The 14281-nt window shown below is 46.4% G+C and overlaps 1 protein-coding gene across 1 annotated transcript; it reads right to left on the bottom strand.

Annotated features, from left to right (window-relative positions):
• Positions 1–3824: 3824 nt before the first annotated feature.
• LOC142589762 (UBA-like domain-containing protein 2) lies at positions 3825–13710 on the bottom strand. Its single transcript, XM_075701342.1, has 3 exons — positions 13435–13710; positions 13241–13309; positions 3825–8878 (listed from the first exon to the last, which is right to left on the bottom strand). Exons 1-3 carry the CDS (start codon positions 13540–13542, stop codon positions 8606–8608), a joined length of 450 nt encoding a protein of 149 aa, XP_075557457.1. The 5' UTR covers positions 13543–13710; the 3' UTR covers positions 3825–8605.
• Between the last annotated feature and the right edge of the window lie 571 nt (positions 13711–14281).

Here is a 14281-nt window from a genome sequence, read left to right on the forward strand (position 1 = left end):
AATTTCATTTTCAATATTCGAAGGGAAAACGTGCCTTCTCGTAAGAAACCCAGCTGATTGACTGCACTGTTGATTGACTGCATTTGGAAGTGCGTCGGAATTAACGGAACGAAAACAAATACAAGAAACGAAAAATAGCGATATCCTGACCGGAACGGAAACGTAACCAAAACATTACTTATCATTTTCCTTTGGAGTGAAACCGAAATATTTTTTGATCGGTTCAAGGGGGAAAGTTGGCCATCCCAAACAACCAACATCAGGCAACGTATATAAGCACAAGTATATATAATTAGCGCGTATCTCAGGCAGGGATAGTGCGAGAAGGCCGTTCGATGCCCTAGCAGTTCGGCGTCGTTGCAAAACACAAGGCTTGCGCGCTGAAGAGCTTATCATTTCGTTTTCAACGGGGGACAACGCTTTGTTACCTAAGTTTTATCGTTCAAGTTCGTTTTATCGGAACAGCGACCTCGCCTTTCGCCGGCTGCACTCGATGCTTCCGAGATCACGCTCGGTGCCTTAACATGTATACATTTTCTTTCTCTATGTAAAATAAAGAACCGCCTTCACTGGCACTGAGCATGGCGATCTCAGAATTAATAATCCACTTATTGAAAGAAAAAAGAAAAGCTATATTTTCACCGTTACCTTGATTCTAAAATTTTTAGATGAGAACCAAAACCGTTAACCATTACGGATCATTTTTTTTTTCCGTTCCAGAGCATAACCGGAACTGAACGTTTAGTTTTTTTTTGTTGAACGAAACTGAAACCAGAACGAAAAACATTCCGTTTGGATAGCCTAGCCTTTCCATCTTGTGGTGCATTTTGATATACTTCAATGAAATTTCCCAGTTTTTCCCAAATTTCTTGGCCAGGAATTGAGCCCTGAACGCGTTCTCTGTAACGTGGCATGACGGGATGCGAAGAATTGATGGATCTGCTGGATGTGGTGGCCGTGTTTTCGCTTCTCCTCCGCTCAGAATTTCCATAGCGGTTACGTTGATTTTGTGGCTCTCGTTTACAATACTGATGATCTCAAAACCAATGGTGGCTGTTTAGATGACGACGCGGCGAACAACCTCGGCGAGCTGGTGCCCAGTGCAGCCTTTGGTGAAGAAAATATAGGCCGACAGCTGGTATATCAAATATCTTGCGTGCAGGCCACAAAGCCGAAAACACAGCAGTGAACTCGCCAGATCTTCACCTCCAGCTGCAGGAGCAATTGGTACTCGAGGTCAGGACCTAGGTCGACATCACCATCGAACGCGCCCCTTTGTTTGTGGTAGTGCATACAGCTTTCGTTTAATTCTCATCTCGTCAACAACGAGTGTATATACTTCACGACTGTGGCGTGTCCAGACTCTCAAGCCCTAGCTGCTTCCAGGCGAAAGCGAACCAACTCGCTGAAACCGACCTCACCGGACCCAGTACCGAAGTATTTTTGTAGCGCTGCTCTGGTGCAAGGTAGCTTGAGAAACTCTTCGCACCTCAAGTATTCGTCCGCTTTTGTTGACAGGTATCGCAGGGGTATCACGAGCACCCGAGCACGAACTTGAGAATTTTTGAAAATCATTTTGACAAAATTCAGGCTCTAAATCGAAATTCCGCTTCCACACAGTCACTAGAACTTAACTTTCTCTCTCAAATGCGACAAATTTTATTAAAAGCGGTCCAGGGGTTATCTCAGAAAAACGTTTTTGCTTTTTACATGTATTTGAATAGGCCGCGTCGGAGTTGGGCCCGAGCTAAAGCTTCCTCTTAAGTAGACGTCCTATTTTGCACCTTTCTCTGAAATTGTACTCCCGAAAGTGCAAATTAACTGCCGAGAGTTTGAAGTTAGCGCGGGGGTGCATCCAGTTCTAGGAATTACTTCAAGCCATCTTTCCCTCAAACTGCCGTCGACAGGCATTTCATTAAAGGATAGGCCGGGATGTCTGCATTCAGTGCTCGACTTACATTGCGGCACGCAGCAGTAAGGCATGATGACATGCAGTCTTTGTTGGACACCACAAGTAGAAGGATTCACATTTAGGTCATGAAATGATGCATAAATGAAAGATAAAGGGCGCTGGAACTACGAGCCGGCATACAACTAAATAAATCTTGCCCCGAAGTACGTCTGCCAACTCGAAATCCTTCACAAACAAACTGACGCAAAGCAACACGTCTGCTAACTCCAACTGTTTGTCGCAATATCGGCAAAGCGCGTTTAAGAACTGTGTGGGCCACTTCCGAAAACTTAAAAAAAAAAAAACATGTTTCACGACATTTCTTGCCACAAATTGAGATTTCATTTGTTTATGCCAACATTCAAACAAAAAATGTTGCATAGCTTGTCGTCGCTCGGCTTCGCGCTTCCCACCTTCTCGTAGCCGACGTCGTCTGCTTCGCAACCGTTCCGCCGCCTCCGAGACGGTAACAGATATCCCGGTAATCTCGGAGGCCGTTGAAAGTGTTAGACTACATATGAGAGAGACAGTTAATTGGATGCCCAGAATGGAAACGAAAAATAACGTAGAGATTTACAAGAACGAGAAGAAATTAGAAGGGAAACATCTGTACCATAACACAACGGGCAGTGCCTTTGCTATTTGAGGTCCCAGCTGCGGTTGCCTAAGGACAATATTCGGCATGTGTATGCTGCAGCAAAAATTCGGAGACCACTCATACTAAGCACATCCTAATGGAATGCGAAGTGATTCGCCCAGTGGGAACCGTAGGTAATGTAAACCTTCCAGAAGAGCTTTGGTTTATAGTGGACGGAAGCGTCAACCGGTCAGCAGTCGCGATAAACAAGAGCCGTTTAGAGTATTGGTGGAAAGAAAGCAGGGAAGAGAGCGATACGACCGGATCTCTTACAGTATATGGCTAGCGATACGAGGTAGATTTTGAAGGAATATTATGTATACAAAAACGTTAGATAAATAACACGTATAGCATATACCTGATTAAGTCAACCAGGCTGGGTGGTATACGACTATGCGCTCGTGTATGCTTCCTTTCTTGTCCCTTCCTCGCGCAGTTCACCCAAAAGTTGACCATTTTTCTCCGCACCGCTTCAAAGGGGTTGGTTCTTTATTCTTTGGAGGTACTATTAGGTCATCATCATCATCATCGGAGATGAGAAAAACTTTTCTGCCACGGAGAAATCAATTATCGGCATTTTTAGTGAACTAGCCTTATGACAAAGAAATCAGCAAAAGTGCATTGCCGTGCTTTGTTTCTGGTGCTCCCCGTTGCACACATTGTTGCCATGGTTGGAGAACTTGCCAAACGCGTGGGGAGAGAACAAAAAAAAAAAAAACCACATACACGCGCGCACACACACATACACACACACACACTCAAGGCAAGCAGAAGCTGCTCCCTCAGTCATTTTTCATAGTTTAGAACGGCCGAATTTACTGTTCATGGCAGGAATATGCACTGTTCTTGCATTTCTACGAAGATTCAAGAACAGTGTGCTTGAATTGCCTCCCAACATCCTTGTGCTGCGAAGTTTGCACAAAGCACAGGCACCAGGTGCAAATGTCCGATGGCATTCACTATGCAATTCTGTTTGGTCAGCATGTACATGCTATCCCAGACAACTTGCCACTGGTAAATTCAGCCACAATTTACAGTATCATTTCCTGACAGCAGACTTCAGAATATGGCTAAGGTCGATTGTAATTCGGCACTTGCTGTTGCAGTCATTGTGAACATTCCACAGTATACTGAGAGACATGTTAAGGCCAATAAAATATTCTTTTGAAGACAAGTCGCTTCATGTAACAGGCTGCCCTGGAAGCATTGCCAAAAGAATTACTCATGATCTTCAAGTTCATGGTGACAAGACACTGTCTTTATTCAGTCAATGAACACTCATGCATACGTCAGTCCCAGCACAACAAACCCTTGTCCTATGAAAGACTCTTGAGAGTCAATAACAAAAACAAAATAAAAAAAAGGGTTAAAACAGACAAACTGCTAAGCAGCAGTCTCTTTTTTAAGGGTATGACTATGTTTCACTGGACACAAAATAGAGTTCAGCTCAATAAAATATCTGCATCATTGAGGTGGTGGTCACTTAATCACTCTTTATAACTGAATTGCGCCATGTTACACTGTGTGTATATATAATATGTATAATATCAATATCAAGACACACAATATTGCTTCTCACATATATCCATGGTTGTAGCATCCGCTCGTGCAAGTAATCTATTGTTACCGCAGACACCAACGTACGCACAATTTCCCCCAGACAAGGTTATGACATCGCGACAAACCCAGTTAAGAGAAGATTTGTTGGCAACACAACGACAGTTCCTGCAAAAAGCTGTGCGAGTCATGGTTGTCAATTGCTCCAAGGCACATAAGCACACTGAAATACTGAGACAAATGAACTGACAGTGTGCCGACAATTGCACATTTGCGAGAGGAGCCTGTCTGTCTGTCTACAAGCCAGCCGATGCGGTTGCAACATCACTTCGACAACACACAAATCCCACTGATACCAACTTTTTTTTTTTTTTTTTTTCAGGCCACAACTCCTGCCACAAGGGTCTCTCCAGGGGCTCCAAAAGGTTCGAGGCTTTTCAAGTTGCCCAATGCCATTGTCTGCGAGGCCGGTACTTGATCAGACTTAAGGTCATCGTTTATGCAATAATAATAAGGCTGAAGAACTCTTTTTGAGAAGTTTCCAGCAGAACCACAGACTCAATCAACTGGACAAGCTGAATTTCATTAAGGTACGATTGTATCATCTCCATGCAAAGAATGCTCCTCCACTCCTGGGAAGTGTAGAGACCAGCCAAGTATGGTGCCAATACGATATGCCAGTAAAAGCAGAATCTCTCACATCAAAGACACATGCCTGAAAAGAATGTCCAGAGTTACAATTGCACACCCAATAGGATGTTGTTCTGAACAACATCAACATGCTGTTGCAGGTTTGCTGCCGATATGAGGAACATGCAGTTCATGGGACCGAGTTGCAGAAAACTTGTAAGCGGCATGAACACTCGAGGCAGCAAGCAGCCGCATGCACCTCATGTGGCACGAGCACAAGCAAAATCGCCAACACTGGAGCATTGCACAAACACCAGCATGCAACAAGTCATTGGGATTCTCTGAAAAACCCTCTTTAGTACAAGACAAGCTCCCACTAGCGCAGAGTAAAGAGACAACACCAGTGGGTTTGGGAGCGGCACGTATATGCAGCAGTCCGTAAAAAACCACGAGAGAACAATCCGGAGAGGAAAAAAACTAAAACAGAAAAACTACTGAGCAACTTCGTGGGTGACTGGCAAATGACCCCCCCCCCCCCCCCCGACCCCACCACTCTTCGCATGCTATGGAATAGAGGAAGAAAAAACTTCAGTAAGAAAAGTTACTGCCTCCTGTCGTGCCTTCCACTGGAAAAGAGCTGGATTCACCTCGCTTTGCATTCACAACCCTGCCGATACCACAGTCGTGCTAGCAATGCACAAAGTCGCGTTGATGCCACATTGAGCCAGAGCCAAATATGTTCCAGAGCCAAGCAACGGCTAAATGGCCACAATGATGCAGGCATTTGCCATCGCCTGAAGTAAAACTCGCAGAACAACTTTGAAAGGGAGAGGAATGAATCGTGCAGCTAGCAGGCACTGCAAATGTGGACCGAAATTCTGGAAAATAATCTGGCTGGCAATAACAAAAAAACTTTAAAGGCACACTAAAAAAAAAAAACATTACGTCGAGCTAAACTTACAGTATTCGTCTAGAAGTCTACCATCATTTTCTATGTGCCTTATTGCGCAGGAAATTGCCGCTGTTGCTCAATTTAAGCCAGCTGTGTCAAAATGAGCAAGTTGATCTGACCTTCCCGTGAGCTCCCTCTTTGATGCTGTTGTCTTCTAGAAACTCTTTGGCATTTCACTTGCGTGAGGCACTGAAGCTATCCACGCTCTGCAGCTTGGCTTGGATTCAGGTTGCTGGCGAGGCCTCCACAGTGGTGGGACATAACAGCTGCTCTCTGTGAATCAGCCAGAGTGATGTCCCACGAGAGGTACCATAGCCCAACACAGATGGCGCCACTCCAATTTTTTATTATTGCCATTTCCTCCCTTACGAAAGCTCCGTTTTCAATACGAATGGCGAATTTATCTTTTAATCGAGCTCGACGCAATGTTTTCCTTTGGCATCTCAAGTCAAGAAAGAAAGTGGTCTCAGCGTGGCGACAAACTGACCTTGGTGAGCAATAATTGACCACTCTGCTCCACACATCCTCGTTTGGCTTGTTCCAAGTTAATGCAAACAACTGAGCTCCCGTCACCTTTCTGCAAGGTAGCACACTTTAAAAGGCTGTACTTATCAGCTCGGAAACATGTAGCAATAGATTACGAGCCAACTTGTTATCACAATTCCAGTCATGCTTTGGCATATAAGCTATAAAAGGCAAGTTTCCCCGACAGCCATGCACTACGAGAAGAATGTTCAGAGACTGACGTGCTAATAATGAAATCGTGCCACCCGATAATCCCTCCACAACGGCTCTACAAACAAGACTGCCTAATCAAAATAGTGTGCTCTCATCTCGGTGAAAAGGAGTTAAAAAAAAAAAAAAAATGAAAGATAGAAACAACACTTCTTGCTTGCTTTCATTGCGCCTGCATGCCAGCTCGAATCGCTTCTTCAGCATATGGCGAAACAAAAGTTGAAAATGGGTTCACTTTAGGCAATGCAATCACATCCACAATATTTTGCTTGATTATCACCAAATGCATCGGCACCTATGGGGGACATTATTCTTGACATGTTACAGAGCACAACATTAGGAATGCTGTCACCTACAGACGCCTACACGTCCAGTGCTGGTCGATTGAACCGATTGTATCCCCGAAAGTGATCTGACTGAGAATACAGCTACAGTTGTCTTGTCACTTGAGAAACGAAATGCACCAGTGGATGAAAAAAAGATCATGTGCATCGTCATCCTGTTGCAGGTTTCCAAACTAGAGACTCATCTCGACCAACCACGTGTGCAGCAATGAACGGAGGGGAAAAAAAAACGACATCGGGCACTGTGCATCCACGGTTCTTTTACGAGCACTCCATGATACCACCACGTTCACAAGATCCTTCAAGTGATGAACAGAAGATTTTTTTTTTTAAAAAGGGGCGAGAAAGGGGGGGCAGTTTGCTTTCTGCAGAACTTTCAAACAAGCAAATGTGCAATGGGTACATGCAATTTTCTACAAAACACTCTTACAAGTGTTCTCAACAGCTCTAGCTTCCACATCTAACACACCACACTCCACATCTGGCCTTTTAAGTCTCCCGGTAATGAGAAGGGGAAATAGGGCATTGGGTGATAGAAGATTTGGTTCTACAACTGCAGCATGTCACAGTCCCTAATTCTGCGGTCAGTTACGCCCGGGGGGCTATGCGTGCTACATCGCAGGTTGTGCAACAGTGGGACTCTTCGATTTGTCATCCCGAACTGCCCAGGACTCCCCAAAACAACGCCCAAGCCTACGCTCCCCGTCTGAAAGCAGTGCTTTTGGGCAGTCTGGGACAAAAAAAATTTAAGAGACTTAGGGCGGAAGCAAATGTTGCCCTGTGTCACCAATTCTGCGATGCCAATTACTACACTTTGACTGTGCTAGTTACCCTTACAAACTCGTTGAGAGTAGCTGCATGAAAGAACCAAACTTCTTCCTCAGCATCTGACCCTATTCGTGTATCCCATCTAGCCCAGAAACAAGCGCGCTTTCAAGGGACATGTCGACATCAGCACTCCGAAGCAGTGGGTGCACATTTGCAGAATACTGAGTGTTCAGCCGTAAAAATAACATAAGTAGAAAGCGCCTTGGCTTACGACGTTATTTTCAGAAGTTTGAGAGAAACATCCCATAGTACCCAGGGAATTAGTGCATCACAGCACTTTTACGAGTCCCTTGAAAGCAGATTTTTCTGACCTGTTGAATTTAGCGTCTAATTTAGGTAAAAGGCGTTTAGAACGTTACAACAGTGGAAATAGTTTGCTGCAGCCCATATCATTACACATTACACGTATCAAATCGGCTATTATGAACCGGCAGCGTTGAATCGCTAAAATGATGTACAATCTCAACGTGCCGCCAAAAGGACTGCATGTATTGAGGGCTCCAAATACCTTTGGTTGTAAAATGGCAACAATAAAAGGTACGATTCAGGTGTTGCATCTAATACGCAAGCCTCTGGTGTTGGGAGACTAAGAAGTACCCTCTTCTAATTGAGCCCATCGAAGACTGGATGGTAACACAATAAAAGCCAACACAATGTGCCCAGGGGGCACAGCTGCCCATCAACACGCTTTGCACACACACACACACCTCTCCAAACTGAACGTCACCCACAACTTTCAGCAATTACCATTCCAACATCCGTACCTCAGTGAGTGCCAATCCCCCGCGTTCACAACCCCACCCTTCCTCGAGCCTGCGGCATCGCCGATCGAATGTCCGGACACATGCTCTGCCGCTCATGCAACCACGACGAAGCAATGCTGCACAGAGCGCATCCCGTCGGCGCACAGGCCCGTTCTCTCCCCGCTTCTGTGTTGTCGAGGGGACAAGCCACTTCCTCCATGCTGAAGTTTACCGTTGAGCTTCCATGGACGACGAGGAAGGCGAGGTGCTCGCCGGATAGCAGCGGCCCTGGGAAGAATGGGGAGGCATGCCGCCACCGCCACTCCGCTGTGGAGCGTACTGGCTCGGCGCACCCATGCAGCCCTGGTAGCCGCCCTGCAGCGCCGAGCCCTGCATGGGGCTAGGCACCGTTGGAGGGGTGGCGGCCGAGAGCTTGGACAGGGACAGCAGGGTCTCGGGAAAGTTGGGTGGCGTTGCCGGCGTATTGGCGGGCGTGCACATCTGCGAAGAGGCAACAAAGTGGCATTCACCTCTCCGAGTGTTGCCTTGGAAAGCGCACACCAAAAAAGCTAAACAGGTGCCCACCAGAGTCGTGGAGCGGGGCCCTCCATTCCACTCTATTATGAGGAGTGGAGATCCTCCATAATGGCACTCCTTTCAACTCCCCCTAATGGTGAGAGTTGGGACCATTCGCACTCCTGGAATGGCGGAGCTGATCCATTCCATTCTTCTAGTTCTAGTAAATGAACGATTTCTCTACAACTGGTGACTACTTGTGCTTGTCAGTCTTTACTAACAAAAAACATTTTTGAAGTCTTAAGAATATTACGATGTTACGTAGAAATTTATCGCACAAGAAACATGAGTTTGTTATCTCTGCAGCATATTGTTGCCTGTAATCTAATATCTATGCCTTAAAACAAGAAGCCTCTTGTCCCTTTCTGTTGCAGGGAAAATCTCTCAGCCTATGTGCTGTGAAGACTATCATGAGCACTCCAAAGAAACGTGCAAATTCTAGGTTGGTAGGGCAAACACCTTGTACTTATACTTAGTGGATCTTATGTGGAAAACACATACACGAGATGGGTACTCTTGACAATTACACATGTAATAGGACTAGACAAAGAAACACGAAATAATATTATATACATATTATTCTGTCAAATAGCATAAAAAAAAAATAAGTGAACTGCATGTTTATAAGTCATGAATGTGTTGCGAGTAAAAATACTTCAATTTTAGTTGACAGCCTGTCCTTTGGTACCCTCTTATGAAGCCCTTCTTTAGTTCACAATTGAAAAAAAAAGAAAAAAGTGAGGAAACAAAGCAAAGGCAGTCACTCTCTAGGCTTTTTCAAACCCACAATAGAAAGAAAAAAAACTGTTCATAATGATTGATGCCTGCAGAATTGAAATCACATTTGGCCGTCTTTATGCAGGTTTTATTCAACTTAGCATCAAGCCAGACTTGATACCGATTTCTGATCTGAATTGGTGAACCAATTTTTCAAATAGTAATCTACGGCTGCCTGCTCGTGACTGCTGAAATTAGCTTCACTTTAGCTGCACCTGTGTTAGACAGTTAATGACTACATCGCAGTCTGTGACAGCAAGGCAATGTTACAGCACATGAAATAATTGACTAGCGCAAGCTTGCCAACATGGCCAGGCCCCAGAAATTCCCCAAAAAGCCCTGCAAGATTTCTTTTGACCACTGTAAGCACACTGCAAACGTGAAATCATCTAAAGTGAGCAGCTCTGACATCAGAGGCTGACACCAAGAGGGCCATTACAGTGTATGGAGAAAGCAGATTGCCATTCAATCAATTTCACGGGCTTACCCTACTACTCAGAGCCACAATGCTTAGCCAAGATGATCACCACAAGCTTCCTAGGCCACTTGTTAAATGAAGATATTCACAAACTTGTGTGGTGCTACTTTTGTACGTGGAATTTCTGCAAATGGCAGTAAGCCTTTCTATGCGTGAAACACGTACAAAAAGAATGTTTTCAGTCTACACAACTGGATGAAGTTCTCCGTCACAACTTGTCGAGCAATCACCAAAGACAGCTGTGCCGCTGCTAATTATGTCAGAGCCAATATATCACACATCTTGCATAACATTGACCACATTTTTTCGTGCTGTGTGATGAAAACACTAACATTACGCGTGGGACATTAAAATCTGCTGTAGTGCTTGTAATGGCACGACATTCATGTGAATGCAAAACAGTTTTTTTAACAACCAGTTCCCAGCATCCCCCTATGGGTCCTCTTGAGAAGCATGTGATATTGCCACGGCCATAAGGGCTTATAACATATTGCTTTCCCAAAAATGTATTAACGTCTGTTTACATCACAGACTGTAGCACTATGAACTTTTGGCCTTGTGTGCAAGGTCCAACCATATCAAACTGTGAAATTGCAGCCTATGTGAAGAAAATATATACAGCAAAGTCCACTTCTTTCTCCCAACATCCATACCATAACAGAGTACCAAGCATGTCAGAGTAGAAAGTTCTAAACATGTCAGTGCGAAGACCCCTCTGCGAGGATCCTAAAACAATCTGGGGTCTTCGCTTTGCGCAAGGAGCTGATTTGGGTGCCAGGACACGAAGGTGTAGAGGGAAATCAGCACGCACATGCTGCTGCCCGTGCTTTTATCCCCTGGGGTCCCTCCCCGAATACTCTGACTTCCCATTGCCATTAGTAACTTATGCATATGTATTGCAGCACTTGCGCTTACCGCGACGAAAATACATGGGCCCGCCAGAAGAGGGTAGAATAAAGCAGAACGTCATTTACAGAGACGACGAACTGTGTCATTTAATAATCCAGTCAAGCTACATGCTATCGAGCCACAATTCTTGTCAGCCAAATGGTAAATTTTTCGGGTAGAAAGCAGATTTGTATGATATGGGCCTTTCAGGCTAATAGTGCCTTAGGACACTGCGCAACAGCCAACGCGGGAAGGATGGGAGGCAGCCCAGTCCAGCTGAACCCTCAAGAACCAGCAAGCCCTCGTGGAAGGAGCCAAGACGGCGGCCTTAGCCAACGGAATTCCGGAATGAGAATCTGACCACCATTCTCCTAACTCCCCTTTTCCTGTCAATGAAACGTCTTCACCATCACCATCAAACGCCCTAAACATCTCAGTTTAATAAGTGTCTGCAGTGCTTGGCTATGAGCCTTTCAAACACTGAGCTGACAGACAAATATGAACGCACTTTCTGTCAAACATACAAGGACACCGCTAGACGATCTAAACCCCTTACTGGCTCATTACAGAATTCTCTATTTGTCCTGTAATAACAGTCATAAATATCAAAGAGTGGCATCGAAATATGAGAATGGAAGCCGACGAGGCCTTCACAGCTAGTCAAATGGCGTACGACAGCAACCAGCAAGCATAAAGAAGAACAAAACAATGAGGAAGGTGCTTATTTTTAATTTTTTTTTTTTTGCATTAGGCACTGCTAGCATAGCCACTAACGGGAAATGCTACGTAAACGCTGACATATGGACAAACGAAACCTCCAACACGTCTACACTGATAACACACACGAACATCTTCCAAGCGACAGACAGACGACCAAACAGCAAATACGCTTTTCCTGTCAGGGCAAGCAGAGAACACCCTTGTCGTGAGTCACCTATCTGCCGCCCTTCGGCGGAAGGGGGGGGGGGGGGGCAAACACTGCAACAACAAACAGCTGCATGGATGCGGCGGATTTCAGTTTAATTTCCAGCTGCGGGGCAACAACACATCCGAGCAATCCGACACCGCAGTTCGCAACACACTTGTTTCCTGTTTGTGTATTCATTGCGACAACCACGACGGAGCCGCTTAGCCAAATGCAGCAGCTCCAGCGAGGTAGATAGCATCGAAACCGTCTGGTAAACGTTGCGTAACATACGCTCCCCCCCTACCTCTCTCCCGGCGAGTGAGCTTTGCAAGGTCATGAAAGCACGCCGTCTAGGCGTGAAAGACGCCTCGTCAATGAAAGAAAATGACAAAGAGTACGTTAGTAACAGTGCGCCGTGCCTAAGCGAACCGCGCGAAGGAACGATTTCGACGGCTCGACTACCGTTGGCATCGCTTTTTCGAAGGCCTCAGCTTCGTAGACCGTCTGTTTATACACGAGTCGAAGTCGCACGCAGACGCACCGTTGTTGGCCAACCAACATTGCAAAACCGAAAACGCCAGCAGCAGCAGAAAAGCGGCGGTACACCGCCATCAGACGCATGCGCGTCGGCGTGCTTTTTTTTTTCTTTAGTTTTTGTCCTTTTACCGCTGCGCTCCTTACATTTGGTCCGTTTTGCGGTGCGACGACCACCGGCGGCAGTTAGAACTTGCCAGCTAGCGTATGAGAAAGGGAGAACCCTATAGTAAACGCTGACACACACGAATAAAGTAAAAACAAGAAACGCCGGCGTAGCGCCGTTGATTATCAGCGAGCTGGCGAATGACAGCGCGCGACGGTGGCTGTCGCAAACAGCCGCATTTTATTCTTTTTTTCTTTCACCGCAGGCGTCACTGATAACAAAATCGGAGCGCGAAAAAAAAAAAAAAATCCGCCGAAAGGCCAGGCATGCTTGTGTAGTCTAGCTAGCTCCTAACGGCAGCTGGCGACCGAGTGAAGGTTCTATGGTGACCGGCAAGGGTTGAAAAAACGGCGAGCCATACATTCGCAGGCGGCGCGAAGCTGCGGCTTGTACGTCGATAGTAGCAGGCGAGGGCAAGTAAAGAGGAGGTGGGCAGTCTGCCGTCGACTGTCCACGGGGGAACTCGTGGTGCGAAGACAGCGCAAGAGAGTTGCGTCATCGAAAAGTTCGAAAAGACAGAGTTTCCACGATGCTTACCGAGCTAAAGTGGCCCGCTGGGTGACAGCCAGGAACAGCCGCGTCTTGGAAGAAAATGCTGAGCGCCGTCTGTGAAATGAAAGGGTCGGGGCGAGTTGTGAAGGAAGCGTTCCCGTGGCCATGTTGATATGGGAGGGGGGGGGGGGTTGCAGAGCAACGATTGATTCTTCAGACACACGACTACGCCGACTTACCTCGAACTGCCAGTGGGCAGCTTGAAGTAGCTGTTTGGCCTGGTCCCTCGCGCATCCAGCTGCCTGCGCGAACTGATTGATCATCACCTGCTCCCGAAGGGAATCCATAACTGCGGAATCCCCGTACGAGACGACCCCCACCGCCGCCTCCTGCGCCGTTTTTCGCCTCGCTCGAGGGTCTTCGAGGTGACGTCAGACAGCTATGCGGGCTCCCATTGGTGGCGTGCGATCACTGGCTGCGTCGCTATTGGGTCGCCTCGGCGGGACCGTTTCCGCTTCCGTCTTCGGGCTCAAAACACGGCTGGGAAGTGGGCTCTGTTTGTAAACAAACCCCAAGCAGGTGCTTCGGAAGTTTTGTGCCCGCGTCCGTTGGGCGTTCGTTGAAACGCACCACTGCTGCTCTGCGTTTTAGCAATTCACCCCTGTAAGACGGGTTGAACACGCACGTGGGTTAAAGGTATTTAATGCTCGATCGCGTTGCTCTAATCAGTTGTGCCCCAGCGGCGTTTTCCCTGAATGCGCTCGCGAGGTTAACGCACCGGAACGTAGTGCTCGCGTGATGCACTCTTTATTAAGCCTAATACAGGCTGACCACGAGAACGCACGCAAACAGTACCATTCGGCTGGCTGGTAACTTACCTATCTTATTCGTTCAGTGACGCTCATTTTGACCCACTTTGTTTTTCTAGCAGTAGTTTGACGCGCAATCACCGTGCTAAACATCGCGGAAAAATTGGGTCATATGCGACTGTTCATAGTTTTAAAGGTTGTGTTTATTGAGAACGTGCTCCCGATAGTTTCTACATTTTTTTTACAGCGTCGTAAACACCCAATAACGTTCAAGAAA

Source organism: Dermacentor variabilis, chromosome 8 (genome assembly GCF_050947875.1).
Source record: "Dermacentor variabilis isolate Ectoservices chromosome 8, ASM5094787v1, whole genome shotgun sequence".
Taxonomy (NCBI): Eukaryota; Metazoa; Arthropoda; class Arachnida; order Ixodida; family Ixodidae; genus Dermacentor; species Dermacentor variabilis.